Raw genomic sequence first — 27606 nt, forward strand, 5'->3', positions numbered from 1 at the left:
ACTCGGAAATAGAAATAATCGTTATAGAGAATATCTCATAACAAACGAGAATTGATAATTATCAAAACAATTGGTGCAGCCAACAGAATAGATAATTATCAAATTAATTAAACAATTAAAATCCCTTTATAACAATACCATGTTTAGTATCAATACCATGTTGTACCAGACCTCTGAGGTTTCAAGTATTCAATGCAGTACTAATGTTCATTATTATTATTTTTTTTTTTTTTTTCTAGAAAACAGTCTGTCTGCTTAAAGTATGTCAAATTATTTATAAGGGAGCTGATAAACACCAACTAAAGATAGAGGCAAAAGTTCATCTTTTGCAGAGGGTACTAGATGAGAAATTTTGTTGATAGGAAAATATGTGGGATTAAGGTGAAATTAATTTACCTTAATTCCATAGTTTCAGAGAATCAACAGGTTCAAAGATGCCAGAAATATAAGATAGAACCCTGTGGTATATCTAAGAATTCTTAGGTGTCGGAATGTAGGAGCCAGTTATCTGTTGAATTTGATGAGGGAGCCAGAGGGAAAGGAGCAAACACTATGCACCCTATTAATTAATGACTTGACAACACCAATTTTTTGGGTGGTGTAATGAACAGACTTTGATGAATATATATCTGCCAGTAAAGGTAGATTTCTGGTTGACAAAATACTGAAGGCTGTGTGAGTAGGAAGGATGTCCAAGAATGGTAAACTACCAGTATTTTCTTTTTCCATAGTGAATTGAAAACTTGGGTGAAGGCTATTGATCTGATGTAGGAAGGTAGTCAGTTTTCAGAATGAGGATAACAGCAAAAATGTCATTGTTATAATGAAAACAGAGGGTTGGGAATGAATGGATGAAAATAAAATATTTTTCAGATGGTTCAAAAGGCTTCCCATGGTTGTGCCTTCAATCTGCTTATAGATCTTATTTTTCAGCTGAAATATCTTGATTGTATAACGAATTCAAAAATCTCCACATCAGGCAGGAAATCATCACAAAGAAACAATGTCAAAACTGACTAAACTATCTGACTCTTGCATATTAATATCCTTGATTTTTTTCAAGAAAATGTGTGGAATTCTTGATGAATGTCCAGTATGGGCAATTAATAAATGAGAATGAAATTTAGCACTTCTATATGTGGGAGAGGCAACACAATTTACAATGGGTTATATGCCTCCTTTATGGATTTTTAGAAGACTGTATAAATGAGGAGTACTTCCAAAATGAGTGCATAACTCACACTCTATATTTTGATCCTAGCTAACAACTTCATCAAGGAGTTGAACTGTTTAATCTGTGTTTTTGTAGCGTTATAACTAATTTCTTGAAAGGTGGAGGCATCCTATAAAAGGCAGTCTATCTTCCTCTCAGTCGGCCTTATCCATTACCACAACAACAGCTTTTCCTTTATCTGCTTGAGAACTAGATATATGGCTCTTTTGTTTTAATGAAAGCAGCACACGGAATTCAGTAGTAGATTAATAACAAGTTCAAAGGCACTTACCTCCAATACATGCTCAACCTGATCTAACTTTCACCCAGAGAGAACAAGAATCAATTTGAAGAAAAATGCCAGAAGGAGACAACAGTTGGGTCATTGACTACAAGCAAGGAAAACTGGTGCAATAAACAGTGCCACTATTAGTAGTTACCATGGAGACCAGTATGCAGGCACTGTATAGAAAATATTCAAGATCCTTGTGATCAAATATATGCCTCACAGAACTTTGCATATCTACTTCACTAACATCTGTGGTCTCAACTCCAACTTTAATAGTACCCACTACCATCTCCAGTCTACCAAACCTACCTAACTAATCTTCTTGGCAGAAACTTAAATTTTACCACTCCCAGCACTATTCATCTCAACTTTCCAAACTACACACTCTAACTCCTTTCAACCCGCAGACATATGTACAGATGCCATCTGCACATATGTCTGCTCTGACATACCTTGCCAGAGAGAGAGAGACCAACCTAGAATTGCTTAGTTTTGACCGTCTTCAGTTGAAAATCTCTCTTTCCCACCCAATCAAATTCACTTCCGTCACTATCTCTCCTCCAATGCCACCAACCACTCTGAGCTCTAATTTCCTCTCCTTAAACACTAATTTTCTCCAGTCCCACTATCCCTATCAGTGAACTTATCCTCCCAGGAGATTTTAATATCCACAACACTAACTGGCATTCCTCTTCCAGTCATACAGATCTAGCAGGTAGAGATGCTGAAACATTTGCCATCACTAATGACCTTATAGAAATTGTTCACATGCCAACCAAAATACTAGATAATCCAACCCACTCCCTAAACACACTAGATTTCTTCTTCTCAAGTGACCTGTCCAAATATAATAGAGTGAATGTAGTGATCCTCCCTAGGTAATCCAACCATAATCTAGTGCTTGTCTCCTCCCCATGCAACAATGCTCCCACAGCCACTCCCACACAAGACTAGTTTGGAATTATAACAGTGCCAACTGGGACAGCCTCTGTGATTTCCATGCCTCATTCCCATGGTTGGACTTTTGTTTCTGGCTTTCCAACCCAATGTTGCACTGAGTGCATCACTGAAGTAATCCTTACTGGCTGTTGAAAGTGTTTTCACTTGGTTATACTATAAATTAAAGATACCAAGTAATTATATACTTGGTTCAATCCTTTATCCAAGATCCAAGTGTAAGCAAACAAAGTTTGTGCCTGAAGTATTTTCAGGACTAGGGCAACTCATGGTAAAGGTGGTATTGACTTCATATCACTTGCCTTAGTATCCCATGATGCAAGGCACATCTCTTTGCAGACATGTATAATGCTATGCATTATGATAGCAGAGGTGATACCAAGGTTGAAGTACTGATTTCTACATTACTTCTAACTTGTTATCACCTCTGGGTCTGGCTCCCACTGATGAGACCTCAATAAGGGTTGAAACCGGTCTGGGTAGTGACCCTTTCCATAATGCATAGCATTATACATGTCCACAAGGAGATGAGTCTTGCATTATGGGATACTAAGGCAAGTGATGTGAAGTCATACCACCTTTACCATGAGTTGCTCCAGTCCTGAAAATACTTCAGGTGCAAACTTTGTTTGCTTACACTTGGATAAAGGATTAAACCAAGTATACAATTTCTTGGTATCTTTAATTTATAATCCTTACTGGCATAGAAATATACATTCCCCACACTACTCTGAACTGCCATCCCCCAAAGTCCTGGTTCTCCAAAAGATGTGTCAAGGCTGCACAAATAAAAAAAATCAAGCATACCACAACTGGCTTACACCAAGAACTCCATCCTCTTTTAGTGATTATACTCAAACAAGAAATACTGCCAAAAAACTATCAACTCTTTCAAAATAGTAAAAAGCAGGAAACTTACAGCCTATCCAAATGGCAGTCAAGCCTTTTGATCTCCTGCCAAAGCAATTGGTTGTGACTTTTGTCCAACACCCAGATGGCTCTATTGCATAAAAAAAGAAAAAGTCAACCCACAAAAAAAGTCAATCTCCTGGCTTCACATTTTGCAACTGTGTGTTAAGGCTTAAGTGCTGGGAGCACAAAAAAAGTATCTTCCTGGTGCTGCTAGAGATTACAAAAACAAATTCCTTTGGTTCTTTCTCAGTTCTGTCTACATATATAATTACATCAGTACGTTTTGATACTGAAACATTGACAATTCAAAGAATTTAAAAACATAGAATCAATATAAAATATTTTGGAAAAAAAAAAAAAAAAAAAAAAAAAAAAAAAAAAAAAAAAAAAACATTTTTTCAACATTAAGTTTTTAATAACCACTATTAAGGATCAAATTCTGCATATTCACTGGATAGGAAACAAACTTTTTTTTTTTTCCACGTTGCTCCCACCCAGGAAAGATTATTTGCAAACTTAATAGTTTGAAATAATCTATTTTTATCAATTATATATTTGTATTTTTAATTTATCTTAAAATATAGTCCAGAAATCCTGCTCTAGAGACTAAATGTAACTTTTTCAAGTCACTTCAAGTCTTTAATAAGCAATGCAGTGGTCTCACACCAGGTGATAAAATTCATCTCCCACATAAAGACAATCACAAACATCCATGCTCACAGTGGTGAACATGCAGTCTGCTGGTAGCAGGTGCACAAACCACATGGCCAACCATTTCAGCAAATTACTGCTGTCTGTTGCATATCTATTTTAGGTCGCCACAATGCAATTAACTAGTTATCTGATGGTATGACTGAGCATTCTCTAAAGATAAAACGATGTGTACATGTCCTATCCTCTTACTGGTCATATTCCATTACAACAAAATCAGCAAAACAGGTATTTATAATGCCCAGTACCCCCATTAAATACACAAAAAACAATTTACAATCACAGCTCACATCAAAACTGAGAAAAAACCATGAATTTCTTGTATTTTATTCAGTTAAATTTTAACAAATTCTTTATAAAATGATAACATGCCATTACATCCATATGTTGCAGATAAATGGTACTGCCTCTATCATTTATCAAATACAAGAGTGTTCTGAAAAGTTCTCAGCCTCAACCATAGATGGGAACACTATTGGCAAGGTTTTTTTCCCTAAGTTGGTACATCTGTCATAAGCATCCATGTGAAATTGCAAGTCATTGTATCAAGCAGATGGTTTTGTACAGCTGTCTGAAGCACAAGTGCTGTCTGTATCCCTCCCTTGCAATGGATAAAAGTGAGTATCATGTGGTTATAAAATTCTTTGTAAAAGAAGGTTTAAAGCCAAAAGAAATTCATTCAAAGTTCATAAAAGTTTATGGGTACTCTTCTCCTTCATTTTCGACAATTAAGAAATGGGCTGCCAAATTTAAAAATGGACGTACCAGCTTTCAAGATGATCCACGTGAAGGACGTCCAAAAAGTGTAACACCACCAGAAATCATTGATCAAGTGCACGATATAGTATTGGATGACTGGCAAGTCAAAGTGCGTGAAATTGCTGAGACTATAGGCATTACAAAAGAACATGTAGGATATATTTTGCATGAAGAATTGCAAATGAAAAAAACTTTACGCAAGATGGGTGCCATGTTTGCTCACAGCAAATCTCCGAACAGTGCTTGGAGCGTTTTAAAGGAATAAAACTGATTTTGTGCATCAATATATTACTATGAATGAGACTTGGATTCACCATTACACACCAGAATCCAAACAGCAGTCAAAACAGTGGACAGAAGCCAGTTGTTCTGTGCCAAAGAAGACAAAGTCGGTTCCATCAGCAGGAAAGGTCATGGCATTGGTGTTTTGGGATGCTACTTGTAAAAGGCATTTTGTTTATTAATCATCTTGAAAAGGGTAAAACAATAACCAGGGAATATTATTCCAATTTTTTAACCAGACAAGACTAGTCAAAAAAATTAATGAGAAAAGACCCGGTTTATATAGAAGAAAAAAATCATCTTTCATCAGGACAATGCACCTGCCCACAAAGGTGGTTTGGCAATGGGAAAATTAAGGGATCTGCACTATAAATTATTGGGACATCCACCCTATTCCCCAGATTTGGCTCCCTCTGACTTCTATCTCTTCCAAAACTAAAACTCTTCCTTGCTGGTCAGCGTTTTTCTTCGAATCAAGAGCTGGGTGATTTGAGCGTTTCAAAAAGAGAAATAGCCTACATAATGTTCTAATCACAGGAGAAGCTACAAGTACAGATAAGGAAATATCCACAGATTTTGAAGTTTTAAATATTTGTTGATCAGATGAAACCGGCCTTTTTTGGAAGTGAATGCTTTCCAAGACTTTTCTAGCCAAATCAGAGAAATCTCAGCCTGATTATAAAGTCACAAAGTCGAATGAAATTACTGCTAGCAATATGTGAGCTGTTTGGAAGCACATTCTTCCACATTGTGCAAATGATTTCAGAGGTTTCTCAAATGAATCTAAGTTAATTAAATCTCATTCTGAAAAGTTGAGTGATTCTGACCTGCTAAATTTAGATACACAGTGGGAAGATCCTGAAGAATATGAAGAAAAGGCTTGAAATGTGGAAAGGCAGCAGGAGTAGATGATATTCGACCAGAAATGCTGAAGTATGGTGGTATAAGTCTTACAGTGGCTGCACTGCATAGTTCAGAAAGCCTGGACAGAGGGACGAATTCCCGATGATTGGAGTAGAGCTCTAATAGTACCCATATATAAAAAGGGAAATAAAACTGAATGTGAGAATTACAGAGGTATTTCCCTAGTGAGTGTTCCTGGCAACATCTATGCAAGTATACTTGAGAAACAGTTGAGAAGAATTGTGGAAGAAAAGCTTGGTGAAGAACAAGCTAGATTCAGGCCAACTAGAGGCTGTCAGGATCGGATCTTCACTTTACGATAAATAGTCGAGAAAGCATGGGAATATAACAAAGATCTGTATTTAAGTTTTGTCGATTGGAAAAGGAGAAGCTATTCAATACGCTGCAATTATATGGTGTCAATAGGGCATTATATCAAGCAATACTTAGTCTTTATTTGAGTTGTAAGTCAGCAGTTAGAATTGAAGGAAGTACAGGAAGATGGTTTAATGTTAAATCTGGTGTGAGACAAGGATATACATTATCTCCTCTGTTATTCATTATCTATATGGATCACATTATGAAGGAAAGCAGTATTAAACATGATATCAAAATTGGAGATATTAATGTCAGCTCTTTTCTTTATGCGGATGATGTTATACTTCTAAATAAATCTGCTACAAGTCTGCAAGATTCTCTGACTAAATTGAATAGCTGTTGTAATAGATATGGTATGAAGGTCAGCAGTAAAAAGACAAAGACAATGAAAATAGGCAGAATCATTGAAAATGTCAATTGTGTTGTGAATGGAGAACCTGTGGAAGAAGTGAAACATTTCAGCTACTTAGGCACGATTTTTAGTGAAGATGGTAAATTAAATATAGAAATAGACAACAGAATCAGCAAAGCTGGTATGGTGGGAAGTCAATTGAATAAATTCATATGGAATAAGAGAGAAATTAGTCAGAACACTAAATTAGCTGTATACAAGACAGTGTTCAAACCAGTTTTAACTTATGATTCTGAGAGCTGGGTCAGAAATAAAACACTTGACCAAAGTCTAGAGACCGCAGATATGAGAGTCCTGAGAAAGATTATAGGCGTGAACAGATGGCATCAATGGCAATATCATATTAAAAACGAGGATATTAGGACAGAACTTGACATTGTCAGCATCCAGGAATGCGTTAGCAGAGCTAATCTAAGGTGGTATGGTCACCTAAACAGAATGGGTGAAGAAAGATTAGCAAAACAAGTGTTCTCTGCCAGGTTGGCAGCAAAACGACCCAGAGGTAGACCAAGATATAGGTGGATTGATACGGTACAAATGCCTTAGACGATAGAAATATAAGATCTGATAATGTTGGAGTCTTGACAAGTAATAGACTGATTTGGAGGAAAATTGTAGATAGGAAGTTAGTAGTGATGTAATTTTTTTCATGTAGTACTATCATATCCTGTACACCTCCCTTGAGGGTACATGGCAGGAATTTGATGATGATGCTTAGAAACTGACCATGGTGAAGAGAGAACCAGTAAAATTTGCAGAAGAGGCAATAGGGCCATACCGTCAGCTGTATGATAAAAAGAAATAGAATGCCCGCCAAACTCTTCTTCAACCTTTTGGTTCTGTCCACTGCTGGACGAAGGTCTTCCCCATGATTTCCCAGATCACTCAGTTTTCTGCCTCTCCCATCCATCTCACTCCTGCAATTTGTTCCAGTTCATCCCTCCATCTTCTTCTCGGTCTTCCTCTTTGTCTTGCTCCATCCATTGGTCTCCACTCTGTTGTTTTTCTAGTCCATCTCCCGTCACTGCATCTGGCAATATGGCCAGCCCATCTCCACTTAGCCTGTTTAATGTATTTTACAATATCCATGCCACCTGTTTGAGATCTTATCCAGGTATTTGTCTTCCTATCTCTTAATATTATTTTTAGCATACTTCTTTCCATGCAATGTTGTGTTCTCAGCTTTCTGTTTAGGGCTTCTGTTAAAGTCCATGTTTCTCCTCCATATGTTAGGACAGGAAGTATGCACTGGTTGAAAGTTTTTAGACTCATAGGGATGTTACTTCTGAATGGCTCTCATTTTCCCATAAGCCATCCAACCAAGGTGAATTCTTTGTTCAATCTCTTTTCTTTGGCACTCCTCAAAGGATAACAATTGGCCCAAATATACATATGAAGTAACTTGTTCTATTTCATGGTTTTCAACTTTGACAGTTCTATGGTTAATATATTTATTCATCATTATTTTTGTTTTTTTCTATTTATTTTTAATCCTACTCTGGATTCTTCATTTAGCTGATTTAGCCTTTCTTCTGGATCTTCAAGATTATCTGCTATCAGGACAATATCATCTGCAAATTTCAGATGATGCAGCATTTCTCCATTTATATTTATTCCTTTTGTTTCCCAATCAAAGCTTCTAAAGACTTCCTCTAGTGCAGCTGTAAATAATTTGGGAGATATGGTGTTGCCTTGTCGGATGCTTTTTCGTATTGGGAACTTTTCACTGTTTTTATATAATTTAATTACAGAAGTTGCATTATTGTAAATATGTTTCAGTGTTTCAATATATGGTTTCTCAGTTCCCTGGGTTTCAAGTGTTTTTAGTGTCACAGATGTTTTAACTGAATCAAATGCTTTTGCATAGTCTATATAGGCCAGACATAAGGGTTTATTGTATTCAATTGATTTTTCAATGAGCTGTCTTAATGTGTGAATATGGTCCAAAGTATTGTAATTCTTTCTAAATCCAGCTTGTTCACAGGATTGCATTCCTTCTAGTTTAGAATTTATTCTATTATTTATAATTTTTGTGAAAACTTTATATATGGTGGGGAGTAGGCTTATAGGTCTGTAGTTTTTAATTTCTTCCTTAGTGCCTTTTTAAAAAATTAATATTAGAAGTGAATTGTTCCAATTTTTTTGGAATTTTTCTCTGTTTTAGGCATTTATTAAAGAGTTTAGTCAGCTGTTTGATGACAGGGCTTCCTCCCAGTTTTAAGAAGTCTACCATAATTCCATCTTCTCCTGAGGCCTTTCCATTCTTCATTTCCCACAGTGCCATTTCCACTTCACCTTGTAAGATCTCAAAATTGAGCTAACTTAGTTTGCCTACCAAACTATGTTAAATTTATGTAAATGAATAAATTTATATTCTGAATATGTTTTATTGTCTTTAAGCTTCATGGTTTTCCTTTAACTAGGTCCTGAGACATACCCTAATTCTTTTATAAAAATTAAGGGTCAAAAAAGAAATCTGAGGGACGAATTATACATTTTCCCATAGGTTATTATATTCGATTAGTGCGTTTTCGATTAATGTGCCTGTTTTAAAGAACGCATTAGGCGCACTAATCGAGGAATTGCTGTAATTGCAAAATGTGCAGTTCTGTATTTTTTTTACAAGGAGGCAAGGATAAGCATTTAGAGGTAACTGAAATGAAAAAATCGTATGATTAGTTACATATTCTTTTGCAAGGGGATATGCAATTAGAAAACACACATTTACCTCTAGTTTTGATGTGAGCTGCGATTGCAAATATAAGCCCAATTTACAGCACAAAATATGGAACAAAAATTAGCATTACATAAATAAAAATGGCGATTAAACTGAAACACCTCTTTTCAATTTTTTTTTACCTTCAAACTTAAAATTCTCATGTCATGAATGATCAAGGGAGCACATTTTTCATGCATATGTGTACTGTGTTGCAAAATATATTTCATATTGTTGATTGCATTAAAAAAAAAAGTTTGAAAAACTCTACTAGATTTTTTCTAGGCTTTTTTTTTTTTTTTTAAATTGGTTCCACAGTAGGTTCCTGGCACAGGCAAGTAGGTATTTTGATTCAGCTCCCCACCAGAAACTGATTTTTAATCCCACATCAAAAAAACTAGCCATACAACTCTAGCTATTTCAGACAACAATACATAATGTTAGAGACCACAAGAATGAGGAAGATGACTGCCTTAGGCCAGCTCGTCTGCCTACGATTCCTCAAAATGATAGGGAGGGCTAATCTGTCCTGCTTAATGCCTTCAGAAGGTAAAAATTGTTTATTTCTAATCCAACTCTCAGATCTATAAGTTAAAACTGAATTGTTAACACTCTTGTATGCAGCTAGCTTTGTTGACTGATTCCTCTATTACATAAATTGTGGCTAGAATCATTGAAAATGTCAACTGTGTTGTGAACGGAGAACCTGTGGAACAAGTAAAACATTTCAGCTACTTAGGCACGATTTTTTGTGAAGATGGCAAATTAAATATGGAAATGGACAACAGAATCAACAAAGCTGGTATGGTAGGAAGTCAGTTGAATAAAGTCATATGGAATAAGAGATAAATTAGCCAAAACACTAAATTAGCTGTTACAAGAGTGTTCAAACCAGTTTTAACTTATGGAACTGAGAACTGGGTCAGAAGTAAAACACTTGACCAAAGACTAGAGACCGCAGATATGAGAGTCCTGAGAAAGATTAGAGGCATGAACAGATGGCATCAACGGCAATTTCATATTAAAAACATGGATATTAGGAAAGGACTTGACATTGTCAGCATCCAGAAATGTGTTAGCAGAGCTAATCTCAGGTGGTATGGTCACTTAAACAGAATGGGCAAGGAAAGATTAGCAAAACAAGTGTTCTCTGCCAGGTTGGCAGGAAATTGACCCAGAGGAAGACCAAGATATAGGTGGATTGATACGGTACAAAGTGCCTTAGATGACAGAAATATAAGATCTGATAATGTTGGAGTCTTCACAAGTAACAGACTGATTTGGAGAAAAATTGTAGATAGGAAGTTAGTAATGATGTAAATTTTTCATGTAGTACTATCCTATCCTGTACACCCCTTGAGGGTACATGGCAGGAATTTGATGATGATAGTTGAATATTTTACTTGGTCTATAGGTTCTTCATTAAAGTAAATTTTAAATGCATCTGAAAACTGAAGTTTTCAGATGAATTTAATAGGCAGTACTTCTGCCTATTTTTAGTGTTTTTTAACTGCTGATTTTCAAACCAAATATGTTATAGCAGTTGTCAGTTTAGTTGAAGAATTCTGCAAACCTATAAAGGATTAATTTAAGATTATGACATCTGTATCAAGTAAAGAACTGAGATTAAACACCTCTAATTTTGATAGGTTTAATGTCATTTTCTTTCATAACATGATTCATACAAATGGTGAATAACAGTGGAGATAGTGTGTACCCTTGTCTCACATCTGATTTAACAAACTACCTTCCTGTACCTCTTTCAATTATAGCTTCTGACTTACAACTCAAATATAGACTGTGTTGCTTGATATATCTTATTTATGCTATGTAATTGTAGTGCTTTAACATGACTATTAAATTATTTAAGGAATTTACAACATATACTGGAATATTAATTAAAAGAAAATTTAATAAATATTTCCTATATTTCAGCAATGTAACATTGCCATCTTCATGGGAACATACAAATATGGCACGTGCACGCTGGCACTACAAAAAGCAAATGATGCAGAAAATAAGAAACTACTATTGTTCCTAAAGTCCTAATGGTGCCCTCTAGCGTTGGGTTGTCTTAGCCGTTGGGCTGATATTCTCATGATTTAAATCTCCCAAATTTGCTGAGGTTTGGAACGTTTTTTTAGAGCTGAGGCTGATTCTATGAATAATCTTTCATACTTGAACTTGCTGCGGTGTATTATTTTGGCTTTCTTGAAACGTATCCTGTGGTGGGTATCTAGAGCATGGTCTGCTAGCCCAGAGTGGCTATACTGGTGAAACCGGATGTAGTCCTTGTGTTCTGAAATCCTGATATTTGCTGTCCTGCCTGTTTGGCCAAAGTAGGACAATTTACAGCTGCAAGAGACCTGGTATACCCCACGTAGATCTAGGGGAAGTGGTTGGTCTTTGGTAGAGCAGATAAGGGATGCCAACTTTTTATATGGTCTGTAACAAGAAGTCAGGTCATATTTTTTAAGGATTTTGGTTATTTTTTCTGAGGTACCCCAGATGTAGAGAATGGTGATAGATTTAGTATAATCTTTATTGTGAAGGGGAGGAGGGGTTGTGGTTTACTGTTTTAACATTTTTTAGGGGTTGTAGCCATTGGCTAAGAAAGTATTAAGGATGTGGTTTAGTTCAATGGTTACAGTATTGTCATCTGAACAGATTAATTTTACCCTGTTATATAGTGTATTAAATAACCCCATATTGTTGTGAGGGGGGGGGGATTGCTGGTGAATGTACCTGCCTGTATGGGTGGGTTTCTATAAACAGAGAAAACCAAGGATCCATCAGGGTTGGCGAGTGATTAGAGTGTCTAGGAAAGGGAGGCTGTTGTTTCCTCTTTTTCCAGGATGAACAGGATTCTGGGATGTTGGTTGTTTAAGTGTGTTAAGGAGTGGAATGTATCTGAGCCATGCAGCCAAATAGCGAACACATCATCCACGTAATGAAGCCAAATAGTGGGTTTTTGTGTGGCAGAGTTTAAGGCTTTCTCTTCAAAAGTCTCCATAAAGAAGTTGGCCAAGGGTGGAGAAAGCAGTGAACCCATGACTGTCCCCTCTATCTGTTTGTAGAATTTTCCTTGCCAAACGAAATAGCCTGAGTTCATTGTGAACTGAAATATGGTTGAGATATCAGGAGGAAATTTGGCTTGTATGAGCTCTAAGGTTTCATTGAGTGGGACATTTGTGAATAGGGAGGAGACGTCAAAACTGACCATTATGTCAGTATGTTGGAGTGAGAGGTTTTCAATACTGGCTTTGAAGTGGGCTGAGTTTTTTTTTATGTGTGTTGCCAGTATAGTGTGCAAGAGCTTTGGCTTGCTTGGCTAATTTATATGTGGGGGAATGAATGTTGTCCATTATGGGACGAAATGGCACATTTATTTTATGTATTTCTGGAAGTTCATATAATCGGGGGGGAGGTGGAAGTGATTTGTTGATCACTTCCACAGGCCAAGAAGTGACCTTCTTAAGGAGCCTATGGAGTGTTCTAATTTGAGAGTTGGTAGGATTATATTCAATAGGGAGGTAGGTAGCCCGATCTAATAATAAAGCATTAAGCTTACCTGTGTATTCCTTTTGGTTGAGAACCACAGGGGCATTTCCCTTATCCGCTTTGGTGATTACTATTTCCTTATTTTTCTTTTAATTAATATTCCAGTATACATTGTAAATTCCTTAAACAATTAAATTGTCATGTGTTGCCAACATACAAGCCTTTCTACAAGAAGTGCTTTAACAGTTTTTCTCTTGGTGCCTTTGTCATATGCCTCTACCAGATCTACAAAACTAAAATACAGATGTTTGTTATATTCCCCATTTCTTGGACAACATGGCTTGTTCAACTTTCTGTTCCACAATTTTTCTATACACTGCTCTCAAATATACTTGCATAAATCTTTCTCGAAACACAGTAGAAATTTCCTTTAATTTTCACATCAAATTTTATTTCCCTTTTTTGCAGAGTGATACTATGAGAGTTCTACTCAATCTGGAATCTGACTTCTGGATTACACAAGGAAGCAAATGTAAAACTTACATCTCCATATGTGAGCTCTGGTCAAACGTTGTATATTCCAGCTGCCTTTATCACCTGGTGTCTGCCAAATTTCATGAAATATTTGCACAAATTTAGTTTGTATGTTACAAACACAACTGTCATTATATAGTTGCTTGGATGAACTGTGTATGTATGGATGTTAATCAGTTTGCCAATGAATATACAGGGTGTTCGGGATAAATTTGACAGTTTCGTAAGGAAAAAGAAAATCTTCTTTGTATCTATTAAATTTAATGAATTGACAAAAAAACATTACAGGCAGAGTTAATTACAATACTATCAACAAGATTTACTCAAAATAACCACCATTAGCATCGATCACAGCTTCAATTCTGCTTCGGAACCTCGAACAAGCTGATGCTACAGTCTCCCTGGGAAGGGCCGCAAAAACTGTTTTAATTTTATCCATTAACTGGGCTTTTGTATTACTGGAAGTGCGATTGGTGTCTTTTTCAACTGTGCCCCATACAAAATAATCCATGGGGTTAAGGTCTGGGGAGTTTGGAGGCCAAACATTTGGACTGGTGAAGTCGTAGAAATTTTCAGACAACCATTTTTGACTTTTCCCAGAGGTGTGGCAAGGGGCCGAATCCTGCTGCCATACATACGGCCTACCATTGGCTACCCTTGTTATCCAGGGCTTGACTACAGTTAGCAACTCCACGAACAAAGCCCGAATTCCAATGCCAGGGTTCTTCAACACCTGTTCCTGCAGATTTGCGAGGAATTCTGCTGTACGAACGCAATCAGATCGTCTGCTAGGGATCTTTCTTCTTGCTACATCCTCGTAGTCACCATTGCAAGTCTCTAGTTCATGCCTGATTGTTTTTACTGTATTCAGGGAGCATTGGGCAGCAGTCGTAATATCCTTATTTTGATGGCGGGCACGAATCATCATGATACAAGTTATTCTCTTCCATGATTCAGGTGGGTTCCAGCTATCCATCCTTTCTGACATCTTGTATATGAATGAAGAAGGGTCCAAACTTTTAAATGAAGAGAAGTGTGTGTTAATACATGTAACTTACGGAAAAATATAATTAATTATAAATATGTCAAATTTATCCCGAACACCCTGTACTTACAAAAAAAAAAAAAAAAAACAATGCAGAAGCAATGTCTATGAGAAAGTGAATAATCTAATAAGCAGATTACTCTCTTATGGATGAAAGACATTCTGCTTAATGCAATCTAGCATTCTGAAGGATGATTTGGGATTTATAGTTTTGGGATGTTTGCCAAGATAAGTTAGATGTGAAAGGCAATTCAAGAAGAGAACTTAATATATTAAAAGAATACCTGAGAGGTCTACCCTTGCTTTAGGTCATGTTACCATGGTGCTATCAAGATGCAGCAGAAACAATCAAGGGCAGAAGTCACATTCAACAGCAGGATGTGGTAGATTAAATGAAACTGGAATTTATTTATATAATGACATTTCTCAGATGGGAGGATTTTTGTTAATACAAGATTCTGTCATTGTACCATATGTACTCACAACAATGATGTACTGTTTCAAATTTTTTCTCCTGTATAAAGGAAAACTCTGAAATTGATGTATGATGGCACGATTGTTTATGTATTTCAAATGTGTGTGTGATGAAAACAAAGGCCTCAAACAAAAATTCAGAGACTTAATCGAACATTCAAGATCACTTTACTCTGAAGAGGGAACAACTACAGAACATCTGCTGTTAACTGTCATTCTGTATGACTATCTATACAAGAATATTTGTACTCAGGGTATAATTATCAGCTTAATACTAAGTTAATTTTATACATTTTTAATCATCCCACATACAAAAAGTTTCAAAACCTTTCATATATCATTGTACACTTTTTTTTGGGAGACTGAGTGAGGGAAGCTGTTCCAAAGAATTATTTACAGTCTGGTAAATAGGTAAATAGAATGTTATGCAGAGCAACAATATTTAAGATGTAAGGCAGCAGTTAGAACTGGAGGAAATACAGAATATGGTTTGATGCAAAATCAAGTGTAAGACAAGGGTTCACACTATCTCCACTCTCATTCATCATTCAAATAGATTACACTATGAAAGAAAGTGGCATTAAAGCTGATGTTAATATTGGAGAATCAAACTTAGCTCTTTACTTTACACAGATGATGCACTCCTAAACATTAAATAAAATGTCTCTAGGATTCCTTAACTAAATTCAATAACAGTGTAACAAAGTTGGCATAAAAATCAGTAACAAAAAAAGACAGAGATCAAAACTATGAAAATAGGCAGGAAATAGAAAACTTCAGCTGCATTCCCAATGGATAACCTATAAAACAAGTAAAATAGTTTAGCTATTCAGGCAAAGGTTTTAGTCAAGGTGGCAAATTAAATATGGAAACAGATAAGAGAATGAGCAAAGTTGGTATGATGAGGAGCTTGCTGAATAAATTTATAGGGAATAAGAGAAATTAGCCAAAAAAATCATCTTCCTCTGGGTCTTTTTCCTGCTGTCTAATCGAATCAATCCACCCAGATTTGGGTGGATTGATTCGATTAAAAAGTTGATACATTTAAAAAGTTCTGACAAGTAATAGAAGAAAACTTAGGAAATTCACAGTTATAATTTATGCTCTGCAGAAAACCATAAAAATATTAGTCAATTCAATAAATTAATTTATTTTTACCTCTCCAGGTGTTTTTTTATATGATGAAGCACTATTATAAATAAGAACAGTTGAGCTTTTCTATATGTACAATAATGTAAAGTTAATCATGTAGTACTGTCAGAGTAGCATTCTCATTGTTAATTTATCACATTGTTCTCTTCTGGACAGCATCAAACATTTTTAAGGAGGTTTTTGGTATATCATTCCAAATATAGGAACAATTATGGTTGGACAGATTTGAGTTACTTAGCATTAAGAGTTGTGCAGCAAAAAGCAGTATCTTGAGCAGAAAATGATACCTAGTTTTTTAGAGGCTGTGGCTAAGATGTGTGTTCTTCTATGAAAGACTGGAGGTATAGCCAGTCTTTAACAGTTATAGCCAGTCCAAAAGGAGAAATCTGATATTGTTTAGAGATCTAGGTATTATTATCAAAATGTAAAGAAATGACAAGCGTTTTTTTTTTGTGTGTGTGTGTGTGTGTGTGTGTGTGAAAAGAATAATGGCAAGGAAGAGTTTAACTTCCCTAGCGGCAAAGTGGATGAAATAGTGGAACCTAATTGCACTTCTTATCCATGATATTCAGTGGGTGTTACAGAATCTTATCCAGATTTAGCTTGACGTCTATAGATGTCATGGCTGGTTGGGGGGGTTAAGGCATTAGTTATGTAAAAACTTGAAGCTTCAAATAACTGCACTATATGGTTTGTCAAATGAAGAAGAGTGGAGTATATTCTCATTAAAAAAAAAAAAAAATTATGGATAGGTTTGAGGTCATTTAAGAGAGGATCGTTTATGCACAGAGTGGATGAAAGTACTCTAGGAAGGCTAGGAAATCTGAGAAGAGGGAGCTGATGAAAAATGCTTTCATGGAAACATAAGTTTCAACAAACCTTTCTATGGCTTATGCTCAAAGGTTGATAGTGACTACTAGGATGTTTGAAGTGGATCAAGAGTGGCAGAATCCATATTGCTGGTGGCTAAATTCAGGCCATGAGGCCACTATTATTTTTGTAAATTACATTTGCTGCCTGGCTGGTTTGATTGCTTTGTGGGACAAGAGATATATGTTCCCAGGAGTTGCAGCAGGTTAAATCACCTTCAAATGAAAAAAACTTCCTTATAAAAGGGCATGTTCTAGACAGAATTTGAATCTTCCAAAGGGCACAAGAATGACAATGGTTGGGTGAAATATGTTTAATAGCAAGCAAAATTGCTATGGAACCAACTTCACTATATTCCATATGCAAGTTATGTGTGAGTAACTAAGAAAAAATCCAACATCCATAGTATATCTGAATGGCAAGATTGGAAAGATTTATCTGGTATTCTAGTGAGTTTTACTATTTGTGTTAGGTCACTGTTAACAGTAATAGCCTTAGCATCCCTATCAATTTGATCAACAGAAATAGAGATGAAGCAGTGTCCAATATTACTGTTTTAGATGTCTGAATAATAGAAAATCACCTAAACAATCAGCGATCACAGTAGTTATCTAAATATGGAGAATGATGAAGTCAGCAAATTCAGAAGTTAACAATGTAGGTTTTGGATTTATTGATACAATCTCAAGATCTAATGGCCAGTGTTAGTGATGTCAATTGAGGTACAGATTATTTGTTAGTGCTAAGGACATCAATGTCGGTGAAGTGGATGAGAAAATATTTTATGTTGCAATTATTATTTTTTTGAGGAGTGTGTGTGTGGGGGGGGGCTGGATTTTTGTTTTCATCGGTTTCTTTGGAATTTTTTGTGAAGCATCTTTTATGATTGTCATAAAATAACTGCAATAGTTCAAGCTATCATTACTTTTATGGTTAATTAGGAGACAAAGAGCAAGGGACATTCAGGCACCTGCTTATGAGTCACCATAACAGTGCCCAAATATATAAGGCAGTAAGATATACTACTAATGCATTATAATGATAATATAGTAACCTGACAGTTATACTAATAGTAAACTGTTGTGCTCAATGTTATATAACAATCTTAACAGATTATAAATATTCTGATTATGAATGGATGGTCTAGGTCTACAGAGAACTAGATCTTTCCATTAAATGACTTCATCTGCCATGAAAAGGAACATATTAGACACACAAATATTCACTTAGATTTAAGTGAATATTTTAATACATATTAGTGACTATACCAACCTGAACTGTTCAAATCATCTACCGTAGCAGCTCTGCATTCATGTCCTCTATGACCTGTACTTCCACAGTTATAACAAGCAGGTGTCCTAACTGGTGTATTGTTGGTTGGTGCTGATGGCTGTGGTGGACAGCCTGGAGGTGGATGATGAAGTTGGTTAGCTAAAAGTAATTCAGGCAATAGTCCTGGAGGCATGCTGTGAAGAAGAGGAAATAGAAAACTTGGACTCACAGGAGGAAATCCATTATTTGCATGATGAAGCATAGGCTGAGGAATCACTTGAGGCAAAAAGCCCAGGTATCCATATTGCATTGCCATAGAAGGTGATGTGACTGGCACAGACATGGAGTTTGTCGTATTAACACACGTTGAACTACTAACTGGTGGAATGTAATATGCAGAATTTTTTAAACCTGAAACACTATTCACTGGCATTGTCTGCTGTGGTGCTTTACCATCTCCACATGGAGCTTCCCTATGAATCTGACCTGTACCACAAGTTGTAGTAGTTACAGCTGAAGCAATGGAACTATTTACAGAAACAAAGTGGGGAACAGGTAATGTAGTATTACAATTTGACGTAACTGGTGCGTGAAAAGTATTAAGTGGTAGACTAGATGGGAGGCCAAGAGTTTGAGGAAATGGAGCACCAGGCAGAATGTTATTATTATTGTTGTTATTATTGCTATTTCCTATTGTAAAAGGTGCTCCATAACTTCTAGGCTGAGATGATGTGTAAATGTAAGGAACTGAGATTCTGCTTCGTTCTCTCACAGAAGATGGTTTTCTCGAATGACCTTTAGCTGTAGATACATCTGTTCCTTCATCATTGCTGCTACTAGTACTGCTTGCACAAACAGAACGTGGAGTTTTATGAAAAATACCTCCAACAGGTGGTCCTGAAATGAAATAATTGTCAAAAACAAATCAGGATTAAAATCAAATTAAAAGCAGGATAAACAATAACTAAAAATACAATTCATGCATATAAAGAAGTTTAATATGTTGATAAGAATGAACATGATAGTTTCAGAAAATGTTTTATAGAGGTCACAATATAAATATATACAGGAATGTAATATTATTCACTAGCACTCTTTTTTTATTCCTCACAACCACTTTAACATGATTGCTATGAACGCTTACTATCATCCTATCAGTGGTCCAGGCACTAAAATGCTTATGACCTTTCCAAGTATTCTTGGGCTTTGCAACCACAACCTGAGGATAAGGCGGTTAGCCTTACACCTCCTGGTGTGTGTCTTATGTCTGTAGATGCATGTGTTCACAGGGCCAGTTTGCCTGTTCTGGGAGATGAAAAACCAGAGTTTCTGGGTGAAAAAATCCCTACCACCATATGAGACCAGATAAAGCTTCCTCACATCACTGACAGGGATTGAATCCAGGTTTTTTCTGACCAAAGGGCTTCGTCTATACCAACTGAGCTACGGAGGCTCATGAATATTTACTAGTCGTGATAATTAAGGATAATATTAAGCTCCAACTTTTGCTGATTTTGATTTGCATGCCTATTACAAAAAAATATAAATAAAAAGAAAATGCAATTTTCATTATCATACTATGATTTTTTTCAAATAAAATATGCTACATATATCCTCAGCAAGAGCCTTCAAGTTATTCAGAATTAGCACTACAGCAACTCAATTCAACTTGCAAGGTATCATTTGAATGTCTGGAGCATGTGCATTCACTGGCCAATGTCTATTTTGAACAGAAAAACCAGGTTCTGAGAGACTAGACATTTAACAGAAACATGCATGTTGGACAGTACAATATTTTAAGTAGTGGCTTCATACATGAAAAACAAAATTAGAAATTATTGAGCAGAATATATCATCAAATTCCTGCCATGTACCCTCAAGGGATGTACAGGATATGATAGTACTACATGAAAATTTTACATCATTACTAACTTCCTATCTACAATTTTCCTCCAAATCAGTCTGTTACTTGTCAAGACTCCAACATTATCAGATCTTATATTTCTATCGTCTAAGGCAATTTGTACAGTATCAATTTATCTATATCTTGGTCTTCCTCTGGGTCATTTCCTTGCCAACCTGGAAGAGAACACTTGTTTTGCTAATCTTTCCTTGCCATTCTGTTTAAGTGACCATACCCTGAGATTAGCTCTGCTAATGCATTCCTGGATGCTGACAATGTCAAGTTCTTTCCAGATATCCTCATTTTTAATATGATATTGCCATCGATGACATCTGTTCATGCCTCTAATCTTTCTCAGGACTCTCATATCTGCAGTCTCTAGTCTTTAGTTAAGTGCTTTACTTCTGAACCAGCTCTCAGATCCAAAAGTTAAAACTGGTTTGAACACTGTCTTGTATACAGCTAATTTAGTGTTCTGACTAATTTCTCCCTTATTCCATAAGAATTCATTCAATTGACTTCCTACCATACCAGCTTTGTTGATTCCATTGTCTATTTCCATATTTAATTTACCATCTTCACTAAAAATCGTGCCAAAGTAGCTGAAATATTTTACTTATTCCACATGTTCTCCGTTCATAACACATTTGACATTTTCAATGATTCTGCCTATTTTCATTATCTTTGTCTTTTTATTGCTGACATTCATACCATATCTATTACAACAGCTATTCAATTTAGTCAGAGAATCTTGCAGATTTGTAGCAGATTTATTTAGAAGTATAACATCAACCGCATAAAGCAAAGAGCTGACATTAACATTTCCAATTTTGATATCATGTTTAATACCACTTTCCTTCATAATGTGATCCATATAGATAATGAATAACTGAGGGGATAATGTACATTCTTGTCTCACATCAGATTTAACATTAAACCATCTTCCTGTACTTCCTTCAATTCTAACTGCTGACTTACAACTCAAATAAAGACTAAGAATTGCTTGATATAATGCCCCATTGACACCATATAACTGCAGCATATTGAATAGCTTCTCTCTTGGCACCTTGTCATATGCCTTTTCCAAATCGACAAAATTTAAATACAAATCTTTGTTATATTCCCACGCTTTCTCGACTATTTGTCGTAAAGTGAAGATCTGATCCTGACAGCCTCTATTTGGCCTGAATCCAGCTTGTTCTTCACCAAGCTTTTCTTCCACAATTCTTCTCAACCGTTTCTCAAGTATACTTGCATAGGAACACTCAGTAGGGAAATACCTCTGTAATTCTCACATTCAATTTTATTTCCCTTTTTATATATGGGTACTATGAGAGCTCTACTCCAATCATCGGGAATTCGTCCCTCTGTCCAGGCTTTCTGAACTATGCAGTGCAGCCACTGTAAGACTTATACCACCATACTTCAGCATTTCTGGTCAAATATCATCTAGTCCTGCTGCCTTTCCACATTTCAAGCTCAACTTTTATTCGCTTTAAAACTTTCTTACATGTTATTCTTTTCAATATGAAATTCAATTTTATCCTGCTCAAGACTAAATAGTGATCACTTCCAATTTCAAATCCTCTGTACACTCTGGTGTCCTGCACCAGGGAGAAAACATCGCTATCAACAATAACAGTAAATGAGACTTTTCTTATTCCTTGCCTCTTCTCTCTATGTGAATTTGTGCACATTTTTGTGTTGGAACATGGCGTTAGTAATACCCAGTCCATGTCCTGAGCAGAAATCCAACAGGTATTTGCCATTATTATTAAATTTGCTCTTTTCTCCAAATTTTCCCAAAATATTTTTGTATGTCTGACAATCACTTCCTACTCTGTTATTTAGATCCCTAACCAGGAGCAAATTTTCCTTTTTCATTGTGTCAGTAGCTCTCTCTAAAGCCTGACAAAATTCTTCCACTTCTACCTTAGTAGTGCCTTCTGTGGGACCATAGGCACAAATAAGTCTCATTGTCCAGTTTCTCATTCTGATATTTGCCCATATCACTCTACTTGAAACTGCCTGCCATTCAAGAAGATTAGCCTCGTATTTAGTGCTGAATACTATGATGGGTAGCAGAATATATAGGAGTATTAATATGTCATGAGCATTATTCAGGGAGAAAGCTCATGACATATTGAGTGAAATATATAGTGTAGTATTAATAAATTCTACTTTACTTTTACATGTAGGTAGCCATTACTTAAAATATTGTACTATTTCTGAGAGAACACCGAGTCAAACAGCCTGACATTTGACTAACAGCTTCAAGGCTCATGACATACAACTCCTGAAATCAATGACAGAGATTAGGTAATTCAGTCATGATTAAAAAAAGACCTAAGGGGAGAGTGGGGAAAAATTACGCAGCCGTAACAGGATCGGAAGCCAGCTGAATGTAATGTTCAGATTAAGCTTCGACAACACCATTAAAGAACAGAATTGCAAAAAAACACCTACACAGTTCATGGATTTTAAAAAGGTATAGCTGTCCATTCAGTGAACACAAAAATGCTAATATTCCCAATATAAATTCACATTCAAACTCATATTTGAATACAATGCCCCTTCTACACCGTTGCTTCCATCTAAGAGGTGTCCAAAGAGTGGTTTGCCTGTTCTAACTTGTTGTAATAATGGTAAAGAAATCTATTTGTTATGTGCTCCAAGGCAGATGTTAAATCTTCATGTCTCTCCATAGCAGGCTAAGTCACAGAGAACTTCACACACAACAGGAAAAGCTAAATTTGATTTATAAAGAAATACATGTTTTTATAAACAAGTTAATAAACATCCTTTTACAATCTAGTTTTGTTTGATCTAACACTGTTAAAATAAGTTATGAATATGCTATATATCAATTTAAATTATCAATATATTATCAATTTCCTGATATGTTCCTTCAAGAGATGCACAGATACTAAGACCATACTACATTATTAAGTTTACATTACTACCTCATTTCTTATCAACAATTTTTTGTCAGCACTTCAATACTGTCATATCTAACATTTCGTGCTTCTAGGGCACTTCTGACAATTGATCTGCCTTGATCTTGGTCTTCCTCTGGGTCTTTTTCTGCAATTTTAGTATCAAACACCTGTTTTGCTAACCTTTCCTCTCCCATTCTGTTTAAATGACCATACTACCTTAGATTTGTTCACCTTATTAAATGCTAACAATGTCAATTCCTTCCAAATGTTTTCACTTTTAATGATTCTGTCACTAATGACATCTGCTCGCTCCCTAATTTTTCTCAGAACTTTTCATATCTATGGTCTCTAGTCTGATCATGTGATTTATTTTAACCCCACTCTCTGATCCATAATTTAAAAATGGTTTAAACACACTGTCTTGTATACTGCTAGTTTAGCGTTTTGGCTAATTTCTCTCTTATTTAATATAAGCTTATTCAACTAGCTTCCTACCACACCAACTTTGTTTATTTTCTTGTCTAATTCCATATATAACTACCATCTTCACTAAAAACTGTCTAAATAACAAATATTTTATTTGTTTTACAGGTTCTCCATTGAGAATGCAGCTAAATTTTCACAGTTTTGCTCTTTTTATTGCTGGTTGTTATACCATATTTGTTACAGCTCTTATTCAATATAGTTGGAGAATTCTGTTGTGACATGCACTGGATGTGTTTAAGAGTAAATCATCATGTGCATAAAACAAATAGTTTTAATAAATTTTAATATCGCAGATTCTAAAATCAGGTTTAATGACATTTTCTTTAATAATGCACTCCATATGAGATGACAAGTAAGAGTGGAGATAATGTGCATCTTTGTCTGTCTTAGCATTGAATTTACATCAAGCCGACTTCCAATTGTAGCTGCTTACTACAACTCCAACATAGACTATATCATCATATTCCTGACATGTACCCTTTGAGGGTACATGTCAGGAATATGATTAATAACCCAACTTGTTTACATAAATTTTTATTTAATTCCAACAGATTTGTGAGCATGCAAGAATATCCAGTTATACAGTTGTAATGGGATTTAAAGAAATGTACTGCAAACTATCATTCTTATAAAAAATTTGACTACTATAATACAAATCATTTTAACACATCAAACTTGATTCATGTCTATATGCACATGTCATCTTAATAAACTGCATACATATTTCATAGAACTATTGTAGTAGAGTAGCATTTATTTTAAGAACTAATGACTGTTTATTGCCTACTCTTTCACTATACAAAACACATCGTTATAACAAAATACTGAAAAGTCATGACCAAATCTCCTTAGGAACAAAGATATTTTAAAGTAAATTCACTATGAGAGCTGACTGAAATGCAAATTAATCAAGCAGTCTAGCCAAGGAATGAAAAGTAGTTTACAGATAATTTTATTAATTTATGTACACCAGATACATTAACCAACAGTAAACAGAAGATAAATCTGTAATAGATCAAATTCCTGACTCGTCCTCAAAGGAGTGTACAGAATATTTTGATACTACTACATGAAGTTCACATCATTACTAACATCCTATCATCAATTTTATTCTAAATTAGTATATCTGTCAAGACTCCAATATCATCAGGTCTTATTAGATCTGGCAATGTTGAAGTCTTGACAGAAGTGCCATTCTTCAAGTGTCATCCCCTAGAACAGTGTTTCTCAAACTTCAGATATCCACGTACCCCTTCTTAAATTTTCATTATTACCAAGTACCCCCTAATTAATTAAAAAAATAAATTAATTAAACTTAATTTAAAATATTAATTAAAATTGAATATCTATTTTATTTGAATTTATATGTTCATGTAAACAAAAAATATGATTTATTTTTAAATTTTGGTTCTCTAGAGATATCAGACGACACACACTCTTATCAATTTCATTTGATCCAGATGCAATATCAATGTTTTCTTGTTGCTTACAGTTACTTGTATTTGCTATATTGCTCTCTTTTGGGGGTTTTATAAATCCAATCTTGAACCAATGATCCATATGTAAGAATTTGAAAGCTAAAAAAAAAATACTGTATTTACTCGAATACAACTCTATCTTTTTTCCCAAAATTAAAGCTAAAAAATCGCTGTGAGATACTTGCGGGAATTTTCGGAAATTAAAGTATTAAAGTTTTCAGAAAAAAACTGAAAATGGTGCGACTTACCAAGAAGTTCCTACTCGCTATCACTAGTTTTGGCATCGAGAACAGTTTCTTTGTGTGCATCGTCAAAGTCATCTACCCAAATAGCGTCATCTTCTTTCCCATTATTTCAAGCAAAAATTACCAGTAATTTACAAGACTTGAGATACGTAGAGCAGCAAAGAACTGCATATGATTGGTGTGGTATTAACAAAAGATCACGCGAACCAAAGACAATTAGAAAATTAGCATTTCAACAGTTGAGTTGAAATGCTAATTCCCTTCAACCAAATTCCATAATATCTGAAACACATTCACTATATATTTCTAAGTTTTAACATGTTAACAACGGGGATGGTGTCATGCAAAACCACATGTTCCACCGGCAACATATGGTTTTGCTTGTCTATAAATAATTTTCTGTTGGAGAGGGAATGTGATTCATTAGCTAGTGCCGTTTTATCCTGGTTGTCTCTAATTGAACTGTTTGTTGAAAAATATAAGCACTCCTTTAATTATGCATAGCCGAAAATTGCCACGTACCCTCTAACGACCTTTCGCGTACCACACTTTGAGAAACACTGCCCTAGGAGGAGGTTGGCAACCATAGAAGTGCTGTAGAAGATGAAAATATATTTTGATCTTATAAGGCACTTCTAACTACTCACCCAAGTTTTGATCTTCTTCTGAGCCTTTATTCTATCATAATGGTAACAAAATTGTTTTGCTCATCTTACCAATCTGTTCAAATGACCATATAAACTTAGATTAGCTGTGCTCATACATTCCTGAATGCTAATGAAGTTCCTTCCCAATATTGTCATTTTTGAAATGATTCTGCCATCAATGCCACCTTTTCATTGCCCTAACATTTCTCAGAATTTTCAAATCTCTAGTTTCCAATTCTTTAATCAAGTATTTCTAACCAAACTCTGAAATGCACAAGTTAAAATTAATTTGAACACTCAGTATTATATATATTTAAAAAATGGTTAACACATGTAAAGGAAATTAAAATTTAATACAAACTCCTATATATTTTTCCAACTGTAACATGAGCATCATTCAGAGAATGTAAAAGACACTGGTTACAGCATTCAAAACATGAAACACGAATCATTCAGCATGAGCATAATTCATCTCTTGGTCACAGCTCAGTAAACAGGAGAAAGTACCATTTAAAATTCCAAGAAACCAAGTATAGTTATGTAATTCAAAGTTAACTAAATAACAATCAAAATTATGAACAGTTCATTGCAATTACTTCCCCAAACTCTGAAAACTTGCAATCTGATCAGTTAAGATTACTGCGATAATTTTCATCAGTTTAAAGGAATAGATGATTGGATTTAAATCTATTGTGGTGCAAAATCTTTGATTCCAACAAACCCTGTCTGATGTCTATGGCATGAGAAGCAAGGCCTGCACTTTGTGATTTTAAAAATCTTATGTAGTCTTGATGTTCCTGGATTCTGATATTAGCAGAACAGCAAGTCGATCCAAAGTAGCAAAGTTGGTAAGAACAGGGCACTTGATAAGCACTAGATAAAGACAGAGATGAGAATTTAAGTTTAACGCCAAAAGAAATTCATTCAAAGTTCATAAAAGTTTATGGGCAATCTTCTTCTTTGTTTTTCACAATTAAGAAATGGGCTGCCGAGTTTAAATGTGGCTATACCATCCTTGAAGACGATCCACATGAAGGACGTCCAAAAAAAAAAAAAAGTGTAACAACACCAGAAATCATTGATCAAGTGCACGATATGGTATTGGATGATGGGCAAGTCAAAGTGCATGAAATTGCTGAGACTAAGCATTTCAAAAGAACGTATAGGATACATTCTGCATGAAGAATTACAAATGAAAAAGCTTTGCACAAGATGAGTGCCGTGCAGATCAAAAACACACTCACATGAAAATCTCTGAATAGTGCTTGGAGCATTTTAACAAAAATAAAACTGATTTTGTGCGTAAATTTATTACTATGGATGAGACTTAGATTCAGCAGTACACACTAGAATCCAAACAGCAGTCAAAACAGTGGACAGAAGTCGGTTGTTCAGCGCCAAAGAAGACAAGGCCATGGCATCGGTGTTTTACGATGCTAAAGATATTTTGTTTATTAATTATCTTGAAAAGGGTAAAACAATAACCAGTGAATATTATCCAATCTTTTAACCAGACTAGACTAGACAA

At 35.4% G+C, this 27606-nt stretch overlaps 1 protein-coding gene across 2 annotated transcripts in view; it reads right to left on the reverse strand.

The window, feature by feature from the left end:
• Window positions 1–27606, reverse strand: part of LOC150096979 (uncharacterized) — a 255783-nt gene that overhangs the window by 15503 nt on the left and 212674 nt on the right. For both annotated transcript variants that reach the window (XM_090408126.1, XM_090408125.1), the window contains exon 11: window positions 18381–19277. In XM_090408126.1, the coding sequence (XP_090264252.1) occupies window positions 18381–19277 (897 nt within the window). The remainder of the gene's footprint in view (window positions 1–18380; window positions 19278–27606) is intronic.

The sequence above is a fragment of the Typopeltis vanoorti genome, chromosome 18 (genome assembly GCF_054136105.1).
Source record: "Typopeltis vanoorti isolate ZY-2024b chromosome 18, IOZ_Tvanoo_1.0, whole genome shotgun sequence".
Classification (NCBI taxonomy): Eukaryota; Metazoa; Arthropoda; class Arachnida; order Uropygi; family Thelyphonidae; genus Typopeltis; species Typopeltis vanoorti.